General features: G+C 39.9%; 1 protein-coding gene across 3 annotated transcripts in view; it reads left to right on the top strand.

Moving 5' to 3' along the window:
* The window catches only part of amotl1 (angiomotin like 1), a 244,441-nt gene that overhangs the window by 193,744 nt on the left and 34,782 nt on the right, over positions 1-15,915 (top strand). For all 3 annotated transcript variants that reach the window (XM_060825947.1, XM_060825948.1, XM_060825949.1), the window contains exons 10-11: positions 3,151-3,296; positions 15,025-15,174. In XM_060825947.1, coding sequence (XP_060681930.1) covers positions 3,151-3,296; positions 15,025-15,174 — 296 coding nt within the window. The remainder of the gene's footprint in view (positions 1-3,150; positions 3,297-15,024; positions 15,175-15,915) is intronic.

The following is a 15,915-nucleotide window of genomic DNA, read 5'->3' as shown; positions in this document are numbered from 1 at the left end:
TTTTGCTACAAAAATATTTTTTAAGTTAGAACATATTACGAGTTTTGAAACATTTTTCTCATCTAAGGAAGTTTGGATCAGCAGTCATTCAGGATCCCTTTATCAGGTGAAGAATATTGATGTGTTCAATTTTTGTTGATCTACTTTAGCCTAAAATCCTGAATGTTTCTGCTTTAAAACAATTTTGATATTTCTTGCAAGCAAATAATTTTTACAAACTATCTACCCAGAACAATTCAGACACAGAATTAAATATTAAAGTTATAACCATAAAACATTGTAGCAGAAGTATTCAGCCTATTGAATCTGTTTCGCTATTCAATGAGATTGTAACCAATCTAATAATGCTCAAATTAACTTTCCTGCCTTTTACCCATAACCCTTGATTCCTATACTGATTATAAATGTGTATTTCAACCCTGAATTGTACTTAACCACCAAGACTGGATAGCCCTCTCAGGTGAAGAATTCCACACATTATTGACACTCAGAAAAAAAAAGTCTCCTCAACTCTGTCTTAATTAGGCCACACCTTATTCTGAGATAATGCCGTCTGGTCCTAAATTCTTCTATACGTAGAAATATATGTTTCAATAAGATCGCCTCTCATTCTTCTAAACTCCAATGACTACGTGCACAACCTACTTAACCTCTCCTCATATGAAAATACCTCCATATCTGGGAATAGCTCTACCTGGGAACTTTCTTAGGACTGCATCTGTTCTATTATATCTTTCCTTAGGTGTTAAAAACTGTTCACAGTATTCTATGGGTTGTCTGACTAATGCCTTGCATAGTTTTAGCGAGGCTTAGTATTTTTATACTCCATTTGTTTCTAAATAAAGTTCAACAATCCATTTGCCTACCTCCTTACCAGCTAAATTTGGATGCTTGCTTTTTCTGATTTAGTTGTCTTGCGAGACCTCAGGGTCAACTAGGTATGCATATCAGTAAACATGACAGGAGATTTGAATAACCATCCTTAACAAACATGACTATATCAATACAATACTTGCCATTCTAATGACCGGTCTAAATTCATAGCCATTGGACTTGTTTCTCAGTGTGACCAGGTAGCCTTGCTTAAAACCATGCTTTAAAAAAAAATGCCAGCTGGACTTGCATAAGGCTAATATAATGCTGGGTGATATACTGTATTTGAAGTATTCATACTCACAGCTTACTGCACTGGTGTATGTATGAACTGCCCAAGATATTAAAAAATGGCAATCCTTTCCAATCTGTCTTATCTATGACTGATTCTGCATAAATGAGATGGCCTGCTGGTTGGATGAATTGTTAGAACTTGTTTCAAGCAAAACTTGCATATTAATAGCAATGAAGTGCCCATGTGATAATTTGATATTGATGGTCTATACAACAATGCACTACTGAAGGAAGCCATAAAATTTTCACTGAGGTACTGTATCATAGCGACTATATTCCCCATAATGATGTGAATGATATCAATTGAAGTTATGAATTCAGCAACTTGTGCAGTTGATTTGATCCTTCCCCTTCTGCTTCCTACCATCAAGCAAATTCTGTATCTATCTTGCCAGTTCCCCCTGGATTCAATGCAATCTAATCTTCCAGAGCAGCCTACGATGTGGAACCTTATCAAAGGCCTTACTGAAATCTATATAGACTAAATCTACCACCCTACTTTCATCAACCTTTCTAGTCACTTCATGAAAGAACTCTTAACAAATTTGTGAAGCATGATCTCACATGCACAAAACCATGCTGACTCTTCCTAATCAAACCCTGTCTTTCCAAATCCATATATATTTATATCCCTCAGAGTCTTCTCAAGTAACTTATTCATCACAGATGTTAGGCCTACTGGTCTATAGTTCCCAGGATTTTCTTCGCAGCCCTTCTTGAATAAGGGCACAACATTCGCTACCCTCCCATTTTCTGGGACCTTGCCCGTGGCTATCGATGATGTCAAAATATCAGCCATCCCCCACGATTTCTTCTCTAGCCTCTTCAGTCTTTTGGGATATATCTGGTTAAGGCCGGAGATTTATCCACCTTTATACATTCAAATATGTGCAATATGGACTGTCCCCAAGATATCGCCACTAATGTCCCCAGGTTCCCAAGTCTTCACGGCTTTCTCCACGATAAATACACAGGAGAAATAGTCATTGAGGACCTCATGTTCACTTTGGTATTTCAGGAGTCCTATCCTCTCTTTAGTTGTTCTTTTTCCGTTAATATATTTAAAGAACCTGTTTGGATTCACTCTAATTTTCTCAGTTAATACTACTTGTCAGACAATGGCTACCTAGTGAACCTACCTGTTTAAAAAATAGCTTGAGAATTAAATGTAAGTCATCATGTGATGGGTGCATTCTTCATTGAGCTCTACTGCCAGTTAGAGTTTGCTTGTTTACCAGTCAGCAATCTTCAGATAGCATAAATGTTGTTAACCTTTACATTGGTGTTCCTTGCAAATTGTCCTGATAAATGCAATGTGAAAAACTTCCAAAAAACTTTATATTTTCAAGAATACTCATATTCTGATTCCTTCCTTCCAAAAGAATATTTTTGAATAACAAACAAAATAGTTGTGAGTTAACTTATCCAAACTATATCTATTGTATCATTTTGACTTTGAATATAGATCAGTACAGCACCGTACAGGGTCTTCCGCCCTTGATGTTGTATTGACCTTTTATCCTACTTTCTTCAGTATTTTTTTCCTCCTCTTAAAGCAAATCCTGCACTACATCTGTGAACTTACGACTTTTGCCCCATCAGTGGAAATAGCAAACATCAACCCCTACAGAAACAAATTAGTCACATTTGAGAGATCCAATAATTACATTTGCAGACTTAATACAAATTGTCTCCATTTTAAGTTTGTGATGACTTTTTCTTATTTTCCTAGTCAGTAGCTGATTTCGGTAAGTAAGAATGGTAATTGAAAATTCTTCATTCAATCAATTCTGAAAAGTTAGCCATTGATATTCGTTCTGTGTTATTTCCAAATAACGGCTAAGGTTTTCAATTGAGAAGAAAAATGCTAAGTAACTTAAAGTCTCCTTTATGTTTTTTTTCTGCCTGAGGCTATTTGGCCTGATTCCTGTTAACAGGAAAGCTGCCATACAAAGCTAACCTTGTTCACTGCTTTTCTTGCAGACAAAGAGCACTTGAAGGAAGGGGAAAAGTTGGAAATGGAACTGGCCACTATGCGTTCAGCAAATGAGGATCAGCAGAGGCGCATTGAAATCTTGGATCAGGCATTGAACAATACTCAAGCCAAGGTGGTCAGGTTGGAGCAGGAGGTGGGCTTAATGTTTAATTTGATTTGATTGACTTTAGTTGATGGCAGCCAAATTCAACACTGTTGGCCACAATGCAATCAGCAATTGATATCCAATTAGAAAACTGACTGGACAATTCAGTGTATTTGTGCAATGGTATGGAAATATCGAAACTAAAACTCTCCATATTTTAATGATGTTTTATCCATCTATTTAGATCCTGTCAGCTGATCTTTCTTTGTGTCTTTCTTTTAAATCACTTTTTGGACAAATTAATGTCTTTATTTTTCTTTAGATATCAAGAATTTTCAAGCAGTAGCAGTGAAAATCTTTAAGTTAAAATAATTGTCTGTGATGAATAAAGAATTAGTATCTTCTCTGATTAAGTGCAGGCTTAATTAATCGTTTGCTTTTGGCTGTCTCAATTTGGTGAGCTGAAGCCTACACCAGTCCAAACATTGCAACTGCTTTTTTTCCTGAGTAAACACCCAGCTAGTTTAAACAAAAAGAAACTTCTATCCCATGGCCCATCTTTGAGACTATGCAAAGTATATAACAAAAAAACCCTACAATTTCTTGATTCTCTAACTCGTATGAAAAATGTATTTCTAATCAATGAAATTGCCCTCTCTGCAGACTCCTTGCAACCACTGAAGTTTACAAAGCTAATTTTGGCTTCTTTAATTAAGGTAAAAATATATGCCCTTGGTCTACCAAGAAGCCCTAATGCATCATCCAGGCTCAATACTTTCACTTCTAAGTCTGAGTTCATTAAACAAATACCTTTGAAGGTCTATTTGAATTTGACTCACTTAAATTTCTCAATTAGATGTTTCCATTGAACATTGGACATTTAAGTTATGTTCCTAAAATATGTGAAAATGCAGTTCATAACTCATAACAAGAACATGTTTGTCAATATACAGTGTAGTAGATAAATCTATTCATCAGCAGCTGTAGGTAGTCAAGGGGGAATGTGATGTTATTGTGACAGTAGGAAACTTGTCACCAAAAAAAAAGGATAGGATAGGATACCATATATTTCTGGATGCAAGTTTCAGGAAAGGTAAAGAAGCAAAGAAAGTAGGATGGGCAACACTTGATTGTGGAAAATATGACCTTGAACGAGTGAGTTATTCTAGAGGGAGATCAAAGACAATGTATTTGCTTTGAGCTAAGATACATTAACTAGACCATTACATGATATGGAGGTGCCAGTGTTAGACTGGATGGACAAAGTTAAAAATCACATAACACCAGTTTATGGTCCAACAGTTTATTTGGAAGTACAAGCTTTCGGAGCACTGTTCCTTTGTCAGGTAGCTAGTGGAGTAGGATCATAGGACACAGAAATCATAGCAAATGACCATAGTGTCATACACTGATGCAATTTATTGAACTGACCCAGATTATTGTTAAGTGCTTCATCTTTTAGAATGGGTTGCAGGTTTCAGTTCATTAATATGTAATTCTCGGAACTTCTTTCAAGTTGCAATTCCGAAATAACTTAAGTTTTTATTTTAAAAAGTGACAGCTCAGACAATGCTTTAAAAGTGTGAGGTTAGATTCTGCATGTATTCCAATCTTGAGTCAGACCGGTTATATTTCCAAGGTAGGAATTTATAAAATGTTACATGGATTATAAAAAATCAAGGACATTCAGCCTTGGATCTTCAGGTGACCATTCTCCAAGGTGGACTTTGGGATGTGCAACAATGCAGAGTGGATGAGCAAAGGCTGATAGCCAAATTTGATAACCATGAGGATGGCCTCAACCAGAACCTTGCATTCATGTCACACTGCAGGTGACCCTACTACACCATACACACACGCACATACATAAGCACACATAAACACATACTGTTAAATACTCAAATACTCATGCAGGCCCTTTCACTTACACATGCTGTCTCTCAGGCGCGCGCACACACACACACACACACACACACACACACACACACACTCTCTCTCACTTATGCGCACACCCTCTCACAGGCATATACTCCATCACACTCACGGACTCAAGGTGAGAGGTGGAAAGTTTAAGAGGGATACACATGGCAAGTATTTTACACAGAGGGTAAGTGTCTGGAGTGCTTTGCCAGCAGAGGTAATAGAGGCAGGCATGGTAAATTCATTTAAGATGCATCTGGACAGATGCATGAGTAGGTGGGCAACAGAGGGATACAGATGCTTCAGAATTGGGCGGCAGTTTTAGACAGTAGATTCGATCAGCTCAGGCTTGGAGGGCTGAAGGACCTGTTCCTGAGCTGTAAATTTTCTTTGTTTTCTTTGACATACACTATCCAGCAAGCGGGCACACACATGCACTTTCACATGTTTGTACACACGTATACACACACACACACACACACACACACATTCTCTCCCTCTCTCCCACATACAGACATATACTCTCACGCACTCTCCCTCACATGAATGCACACACACACATAAGTCAATGGGGTGAATTTGCATTTGCAGAATTGTATTTGCAGATACATTCTGTTTTCAAAAAGCGCACAATCAGTAGGTAGTCAATATTTTTTGATAATCCATGTGACATTTTATAAATTCCTACTTTGGAAATAGAACCAGTCTGACTCAAACTTGGGATACATACAGGCTCTAACCTCACACCCGTAATACCTTGTCTGAGCTGAGATGTCACCTTTTTTTATAAAACTTTAAGCTATCTCAGAGAAATTCTGGGATTTACCTATTAATGAATTGAAACCTGCAACCCATTCTAAAAGATGAAAGACTTAACAGCAATCTAGGTTTGTTCAATATATCATCTTAATAGCACGACACTGTGATCTTTTGCTATAAATTCTGTGTCCTATGATCCTACTCCACAGCTACCTGATGAAGGAGCAGCGCTCCAAAAGTGTGTACTTCCAAATAAACCCATTGGACTATAAACTTGTGTTGTGTGATTTTTATCTTAGACCATTACACTACTGGTTGTATTTTATAGACTTGCAACTAATGGGAAAGACATGGATAAACAAGTTAGCACAAAAACTAGATGGTATTATGATTGGCAGTTTTAATTATCTTGGTATAGACTATGATGTTAATAAAGATATGGATAAGGACATTTCTGAATTATGTTCAGGAGAATTTTCTAGATTTGATTGATGCCAGCCTCCTTGAAGAAAGTGTTACTGCATCTAGTTCTGACAAATGAAGTATCACTAATGCAACATTGCCTTTGAGACTAGAGGCCTGTGACCAGTGATATGCCTCAAGGATTGGTGCTGGGTCCATTGCTTTTCATCATTTATATAAATAAATTGGATGCAAACATACTAGTATCGTTAGTAAGTTTGCAGATAACACCAACATTGGAGGTGTAGTGGACAATGATAAATGTTACCTCAGAGTATAATGGGATCTTGATCAGATGGACCAATGGGCCGAGGAATGGTAGATGGAATTTAATTTAGATAAATGTGAGATGCTGCATTTTGGAAAGGCAATGCAAGGCATGATTTATACATTTAATGCTAAGGTCCTGCGGAGTGTAGATTCATAGCTGCTTGAAAGTGGAGTCGCAGGTAGATAGGGTAGTGAAGCAGGCTTTTGGTATGCTTTCCGTTATTGGACAGAGCATAGAGTATATGAGATAGGAGGTTGTGTTGCAGCTGTACAATACATTGGTTAGGCCACTTTTGGAATATTGTGTACAATTCTGGTCTCTCCTGTTGGAAAGATGTTGTGTAACTTGAAAGGGTTCAGAAAAGATTTACAAGGATGTTGCCAGGGTTGGAGGATTTGCGCTGAGTAGGTTGAGGCTGTTTTCACTGGAACATTGGAGTCTGAGGAGTACTGGCATAGATGCCTATGCAATCATGAGGGGTATGGGAAGGGCGGGGGTGCCCAGAACTAGAGAGCATAGATTTAGGGTGAGAGGGGCAAGATACCAAAGGGACCTAAGGGTCAACTTTTTCATACACAAGTTGGTGCATGCATGGAATGAGCAGCCAGAGGAAGTGGTGGAGGCTGGTTCAATTATAAAATTTAACAAGCATCTGGGTGGGTATACAAGGGTTTAGAGGGATATAGGCCAACTGCTGGCAAATGGGACTAGATTGATTTAGAATATCTGGTTAGCATGGACGAGTTGGCCCGATGGGTTTGTTTCCTTACTGAAGATCTCTATGTCTCTATAACATTTTACGGAATAATGATAATAGCATAATAAGTTTTGAATTGGCTATAAAAAAGGACAACATACAATCCAGAATGTAAACAATTAATTGGTGAGAAATGATATGTCCTAGGTAAGTTGGAATCAGAAGTTGCCAATGAAGACTATAATGTTACAATAGGCTACCTTTTAAAGAACAGACAGTTCAGATATAGATGAGGTACATTAATAATAACAAATGAAAACCTGACTGAATACAGAGAGTTCACAGGGTAAGTAGACATAAGAAATATGAGAAGGAAGGAGAGAGAATGAGAAGAGACTGGAAGCTAACATAAAAGGGACTTCAAACATCTCAGAGATAGTTAAAGGAGGAATGGGGTAAATGAGGGATCAGAAATGGGATTTATGTCTGGAGGCAGAGCTACCAAGAAAGAAACTATCACCCAAGATATTTTGAAAACGGAGGTACTTGCTACACTGTTGGTCTAAAAAATGATAGAATGATAAAGAAGAGGAATTAGGAAAGTTGCCTCAACCACAAACTGATAAGTCACCAGGAATGGATGAAATGCATCTGAAGATACCGAATTGATCATAATCTTCCAATCCTGCTTACATAAAGGGATGATTCAAGAGGATTGGAGGATCAGAATTGCAACTCTGTGTTTCTGTTTCAAGTGAGGTTATAAAGATTCCGCTTAGTATCTAAAGCCGAAGAGTTTAATATTGGGGGTGGAAAATCCTTTAGCAATGTTAATCTAATTCAAAATGAAGAGTCACTTCCATAAATATGGATTAGTTAATGAAAGCATGCATATATAAGAGTACATCTTGTTTAATTAACTTGAGCTTTTTTTTGAGATATGGAGTTGGTTACTGAGGATAATGCAATACATAGACTTTTAAAAGGTTTAAGACAAAATGCCACAAAATAGACCACCAATCAAAGCCCCAGAAGTAAGTGTGGATAGTGCAGTACAGGTACAAAGTTGACTACGTGACAGGAAGCAGAAAATGGTAGTGAATAGCTTTTTTAAACTGAGGATGAGTACACTGAAGTCATTCTTGGTGGCATTTATTTGGTTTATGTTAATAACCTAAACTTGGGTGTGCATGGACAATTTCAAAATTTGCACATGAGGCAAAGCTTGGACATATTGTGAATTGAGAGGAAGATTGCAATAGACTCTAAGAAGATGCAGACTAGCTGGAGTCATAGGGAGACTAGTAGCAGGTGACATTTAACATCAGGAAGTACACAGATTTTGATAGGAAGGATGACCAGCAGCATTATAAATTTGAAAAATATACTTTGTTGTAGGTACAATAATGCCGCATTACAAATGTAGAAGTCAATCAGAAGTAATTTATTAAACAAAGGCCTTTGGAGACCATAAGCATCTGACCACATTGCAGTCAGACCTAGGCTGTCACAGATTACAGACAAATATCAAGGTTTATACAGAACCACAAGACACAGATCATGCCGTTTGAGCTCAGAAGACCTTGCGGTTTTACTTAGTAACAAAGAGCAGAAGTTATGGCTGTCTCAGCTCTGCTGTACAATCACAGACCATGACCACAGAGGTCCTCCTGCAATGGTCTGTTTGCAGCAAATCTCACGTTATAGTTTAAAAATAAAGGCTCAGTACGAATTTAATTTTAACCCTTCATTTTCCATCTTCAATCCCCACCTTGTGGTCAGAGGCAATGGAGGCCATGGACTCTAAATCACTTACAATCAAGTGAGTTCCTATCACCCTGTAGGGGATGCCGGACAGAAACATCAAATTGAAGACTAGCAGCTGCCTTACATGAGCAGTTAAGATTTTACAACTTGAATTGAAAAGTTCCATAAAGACACAGTAAACAATTACAGTGACAATGTGAACAATCAGTGCATGCTGAATATAAGAGCACCAAGAACCACCTAATATCCATTCAAGCCACCCCAGGGGATTATAATCATGAAATTGCTTCCCTTCCTGCCAGATCTTATCAGCCTGCAGGTGTATGCGGAATGCTAGGTCAGTTATATTGTCCGAAGTGTCTGGAATATAGATGCAACACACAGGGCCAATAACAACACAGGTGCCACCCTGTGACTCTCGTAAATAGTCAAGGACTCGACATTTCTGCAAGGTGACAGGGGTATCATTTTTGTTTTCTCTGTATCACTGCAGTTCATGATCACTTTCTTAAAGTCAATTTCTCCATAGATTATATGTCACTGTCTTATCGTTTAAACTATGGTCTTCTGTTCTTCCCAAGCCACACAAGTCCATTTGTCAAGTCAGTGTACATATCTAAGGCCCATTTTTCAATGCAAAAACCTTTTTTTTGAATGGCATTCACACAGGTTCATTACTTCTGAGGTAACAATCACTTTTGTACATTTACATCGGTATCCCAAGACTTTCATGCATTCTTGACTCCCATCTGATCTTGTCAAAAGATCTATGAGGTTTTACTTATCTCCGCACGTTAAGTCCTGATGCCTCGGGTAGTGGCTTGAACACCAAGTTAACCAAGGAAAGACGAGGACACAAACAGTACGAAGAGAAACCTATCAGTTTAATTCTCTCACTTAAACTTCCTTTTCACTAAAATGCATGGTAACCTCAATTATCATTTCAATTCATTCCCACTTGTTGTTTGTTCCTTCTTTAAATTTACCCATATATCTTAACTTACTTTATGGCTCATTCTAGACATTTGATATGTTCCTATGCAAATTTTGACCAAATTCAAAGTTCTGTTTTGAGTTCTCTTAAAGCAATAGCTTGTTTCATAAGTTTAAAAATCTTAGGTCAACACAATTCCATTGACACTCCCCTCTAGTGACTACTAGGCAAAGGACCAGGGTGAAAATCAACAAAATATTGCAAAATTTATTGAATGAAGTTATACAATGGTCCAAAGGCTATATCGCCCACTCACAACAATCTGCACTCCTGGTCCACGTACAACAAACTGCACTCCTGGTCCACGTGCAACAACCAGCTCTCCTGGTCCACGTGCAACAACCAGCTCTCCTGGTCCACGTGCAACAACCAGCTCTCCTGGTCCACGTGCAACAACCAGCTCTCCTGGTCCACGTGCAACAACCAGCTCTCCTGGTCCACGTGCAACAACCAGCGCTCCTGGTCCGTGTTCAACAACCAGCGCTCCTGGTCCGTGTTCAACAACCAGCGCTCCTGGTCCGTGTTCAACAACCAGCGCTCCTGGTCCACGTGCAATAACCAGCAGTCCTGATCCACGCGCAACAACTAGCACTCCTCATCCATGCGCAACAATCGCGAAGGACGACTACAAGCTCTGAGATGAATCACTCTGAAAATGAAAGAGAGAGTGAGGATCCTCAGTCGGTGCCCACATATTTCTTCAGTTGGGACCAGTGTTTCCAGACCACCTTCCCTCATATTTCAGTACAAGCGCACATATCATCGCTAATGATAACCTCATAGGGACCATTCCACATCGGGTTAAAACCAGGCTGAGTGGGTAGAGTCTTAACCTTAACTTAACTACCTGCTGATGGGATGTCTGGACAATCCTCTAATTGCCTCTGTTCATCTCTTCCTTCCTGTTTGTCTTTAACGATTTTACCCATCCTCTTCAGTTGGAGTTTCATAGAACATAGAAAAGTACAGCACAGAGCAGGCCCTTTGGCTCACAATGTTGTGCCGAGGTTTAATCCTAATGTAAAATATGATAACTTAACCTACACACTCCTCAACTCATTGCTGGACATGCACATGGATAGCAGTCATTAGACTCTGCTTCCACCACCACTGGCAATGCATTCACAACTCTCTATGTAAAGAATCTACCTCTGATATCTCCTCTTTACCTTTGTCCTAATATCTTAAAACTATGACCTCTCATACCAGTCAATCCTGTCCTGGCTATTGGCACTTCCTATTCCCCTCATTATCTTGTATACCTCGATCAGGTCTCCTCTCTTCCTCCTTCTCTCCAGAGAGAAAGGTCCGAGCTTATTCAACCTTTCTTCATAAGGTAAGCCCTCCAGTTCAGGCAGCATCCATCTTTGCACCCTCTCCAAAGCCTCTGTATCTTTCATATAGTAGGGTGACCAGAACTGGACACAATATTCCAAGTGTGGTCTCACCAGGGACTTGTAGAGCTGCAACAAAATCTCGCAGCTCTTCAACTCAATCCTCCAGTTAATGAAAGACAAAATGCCATATGGTTTCTTAACAACCCTATCCACTTGGGTGGCAAAATTGAGGGATCTATGTACTTGCACAGCCAGATCACTCTGTTCCTCCACACTGCCAAGAATCCTGTCTTTAATCCTATATTCAGCATTCAAATGCAACCTTCCAAAATGCATCACTTCGCATTTATCCAGGTTGAACGCCATCTTCCATTTCTTTGCATCCTGTCTATGTCGCGCTGCAGCCTGTAATAGCCCTCAATACTATCGACGGCACCTCCAACCTTTGTGTCATCTGCAAATTTACTAATCCACCCCTTAAGCTCCTCATCCAAGTCATTTATTAAAACTACAAAGAGCAGAGGCCCAAGAACAGAGGACCCCACTCCACTGACCTCCAGGCAGAATACTTTCCATCTACAACCAATCTGTCAGCCAACCAATTCTGAATCCAGATAGCCAAGTCTCCCTGTATCCCATACCTCCTGACTTTATAAATGAGCCTACCATGGGGAACCTTATCAAATGCCTTGCTGAAGTCCATATGCACCACATCCACTGCTTGACCTTCATCGACCTGTCTTGTCACCTCCTCAAAGAACTCAATTAGATTTGTGAGGCGTGACCTGCTCCTCACAAAGCCATGCTGACTGCCTTTAATCACACTATGCTTTGCCAAATAGTCATAAATCCTATCCCTCAGAATTCTTTCCCAAACTTTGCTGACGACAGATGTAAGACTGATGGATAATGGATTTGGAGGGGTGGCAAAAGGGCAGCCTTCCATTTCGCCTTGTCATGTTAGAGGTTGATTGTGGATTTCCTGCATTCAGCATTTCTACAAGGGCAAGTTTAGTATGTAAAATCATATTTCCCATCATCATTATAGGTGTACTGACCCTTAAGGGCCATGTGGCACAGTCTTTGGCTGCTGTACATTTGGTCAAGCTGTTAACTACGTGCCCTTCTGTAGTGAAATAGTATCTTATAAGTTGCTGTTTGTTGCCATGGATCTAGGTTGCCACCCCCGAGTTAAAGCCCCCCCTCGTTGTTGCAGTAAATGTGGAAGTCATCTAGATAAATGTAAACCTGGGGTAGACATAGGTGCATTTGTGGGATAGACATAGGTGCATTTGTAGGGCAGTGCCCAGAGTGCCATTAAGGACAAAAATTACCACCAACAGCACCCTCACATTCATGGGAATGAATGAGTAAATAATGGACTTTGTTACATGTCAACTATACATGTTATTTTCATGGGTTCTTAGTCATTGTGAACAACAATAGAAAACCTGCTCACATCTTTTGCAATAGGAGGATTTGTGAAATTGTTGGCCACAGATAAACAGCCATCGTTCACCAGCAGGGAATTTGAGTATTTCCTGAAGTTAAATGGGATTCAACATAGAAGGACAGCCCCATATTATCCATCATCCAATGGGTAGGTAGAAAGAGCAGTCCAAACTTTGAAGGCAAGCTTAAAGAAACATCCTGTAGCTTCAGTAGCTACCAAATTGTCCTAGTTCCTATTTGACTGTAGAAGTACCCTTAATGCAACCACACGGATAGCTCCAGCAGAGCTGCTAATTGGGGGGGGGGGGGGGGGGGTGAAGAAGATTTGATGTTATTACATGTACCTAAGTATAGTGAAAAGATTTGTTTACGAGCAGTTCATTATAAACAAGGACATACAGTCCATAGGGCGAAAAAAAATTAGACGTAGACATACAATTCATGTCACACAGGGCGTATGTAAGACAAGGTCAACATTAATAGGATCAGCATTATTTGAAGTTAGATAGTTCATTCATCAGCCTAATAATGGCCAGGAAGAAGCTGTTAACGAACTTGGTGCATGTGTTCAAGCTTCTGTATCTTCTGCCTGACAGAAGAGGTTGTAGGAGAGCATTACCCGGATCCAGTGGATCTTTGATGATGCCAGCCTTTCCATGGCAACAAGCTGTGTAAATAGAGTCCATGGATGAAAGCTTGGCTTCCATGATGGTCTGGACTCTGAGCCAGGTTAAACCTGTTCTTCCTGGATCTGGAGGGTGAGATTGGCACTCATGATGCTGTTCAGTGTCAGACACAAAACTAAGTGAGAGAGACAGTTTGATACAGGAACCGTGGGTAAAAGGCATGGTCGACGTAAGGTCAGGTCCAGTGACTTATGAAGTTCAGGTAGGTGTGATGGCGCTGAACAAGTATGTGAACCATATAAAAGCTGCAAACTCACAAATAGTGTAGGAACAAAATGTCCCTGGCTCCTCGACCACCATCTGACTGTGCTGGAACCCATGGGTTCTCCCTGTCCATCCTCTCTCCATCTCCATTGAAGATACCTCTGAATCTGAGATCGACACGGCAGACCTTGCTGTCTGAAGAGGATAATTAATTTCTTCTGAAATGCTCTGGGAACAAGCCGCGACTTACTGTGCATTACAAGCCATCTGTATCAGAGGCGGACTTGGAGGAACCTAACTCAGTGCTAAAACGCCACAGAAGAAGATACAAAAAAAACTGGGCTACATCCTTGAAGTCAGAGGGGGAAGGATGTAGTGGTTGTAGTGAAGTCAGCCAGGTAGACCTCAGAATAAGTGTTCCCTGATTGGGGCTGTTACCTCGTCCAGTCAAAGAGGACTGACTGACAGATATGAACAGGAGTTTCAAAGGTGGCTCTGAGGAAGCTGGGTCAGTGTCAAGGACTCTCCATGTATAAAGGATGACTTGATTATGGAACACTGGCCTCTGGAATTATTTCATTGTCCATTCATTCAGAGGTGATCTTGTCTGAAGAACCAGGCAATTTGGAGGGGATAGCCTGCTACGAGCCCTAATGCTCTTGAACGTGACATTCCCATGCACCCTCCTCGCTCTCAAATTCTACATTTCAACACTCACCCATTCTGCCCCAGCCACCAACCACCACTACTAATTCCTTCCACCTGTGCACCTTATTGATCAGACTTTGGGAAAGAGTAATATCAGCAATAAACACCTCCTCCCTGGTAATGTTGCTGAGAACAAAAACTCTCAGTGGGTTGTACCTCTGCTATTGTGGCTCTTTGATCCTGGGGAATCAGCCTCCCGCTGCCACGTTAAATGCACAATTTGCCCATAATGTGGCAGGCATTAAAGAGACAACATGGGAGTTTTGCCAGTTCTCCAGTCAGCGGCTGAGATGCCTATTGTTTCCACAAGATTCTGCAACCAGTTTTCAGATTTTTTACACTTAACTTGATATCAGAACACCCTGACACCAAGTGCCATAGCTTAAATATGGAGGAGACAAAATCAGATTGAGTGCTGTATGTGGTGTACTTTTCCAAAGACTTTTAACATGTTCTGGCCTGAAAAGCAAACTCATTTCTAGCGCCACCATGATGTTGATGTTTGCTTTCTGTTGACAGTTGAGGAAGAAACAAGTGTATGTGGACAGGGTAGAGCGACTGCAACAGGCCTTAACGCAGCTGCAAGCAGCCTGTGAAAAGCGGGAGCAGATGGAACGGAGGCTACGCATTCGGCTGGAACGAGAGCTAGAATCTCTTCGAGTACAACAGGTATCACCTGCTTTCAGACATCCTTTTTGTGTAAGAAATTTCAATGCATTGTCACATTATTTGCAGTATTAATAGTTTTTAAAATTGCAGAGTTTAAGGGCAATTTTAATTGTCTGAGATGCAAAGATTGACAGATTGCATTTAGGATACTTTTAAATTATCTGTTTTCTCTTAGTTTATTATGAGGATTTTCTGTTCACTGTTCAAGTCAATCTTCAAGCTTTTTGTCACAATTAGATACACAGAACCATTTCAATATTTTTATCAAGTACAGTTAACATAACAAATATCCCAACACCGAGAATTTATTAGGAGAAATGATTAATCGCAAGTAGATTTAACACCTTTCCACAACATCTTGAGATGTATTAAAAAGATTGAGGGATACTGATGGTGAGGTTTGGGGAGGGATTTCAGAGCTTAGGGCCATTGGAAGCAAGTCCAGAGATGTGTGCGAACGAAGAATTAGAGGAGAGACCAGTTCTTAAAAGGATGGAAGAAATCAGCGATTGGGAGGACCGAAGCTTACATTGTATCAGGAAACCTTAGAGTTGAACCTCCATTCACACAAGATCACTCTGACCACTGCTTTATTTCCAGATTTCATAGAAATTTTAGAACAGAAACAATAGTTAATCTTGACATAACTGAATTGGAAACATATTTTAAAAAAATTTTAACACACCACTAAGAGGATCCAAGATGGCAGCAATCTAGAAAGATCGTGTTGCAGAGCTCTGC

Source organism: Hemiscyllium ocellatum, chromosome 6 (assembly GCF_020745735.1).
Source record: "Hemiscyllium ocellatum isolate sHemOce1 chromosome 6, sHemOce1.pat.X.cur, whole genome shotgun sequence".
Taxonomy (NCBI): Eukaryota; Metazoa; Chordata; class Chondrichthyes; order Orectolobiformes; family Hemiscylliidae; genus Hemiscyllium; species Hemiscyllium ocellatum.
Note: the sequence above shows the minus strand (reverse complement) of the source record. Positions and strands in the feature narration are given on the sequence as shown.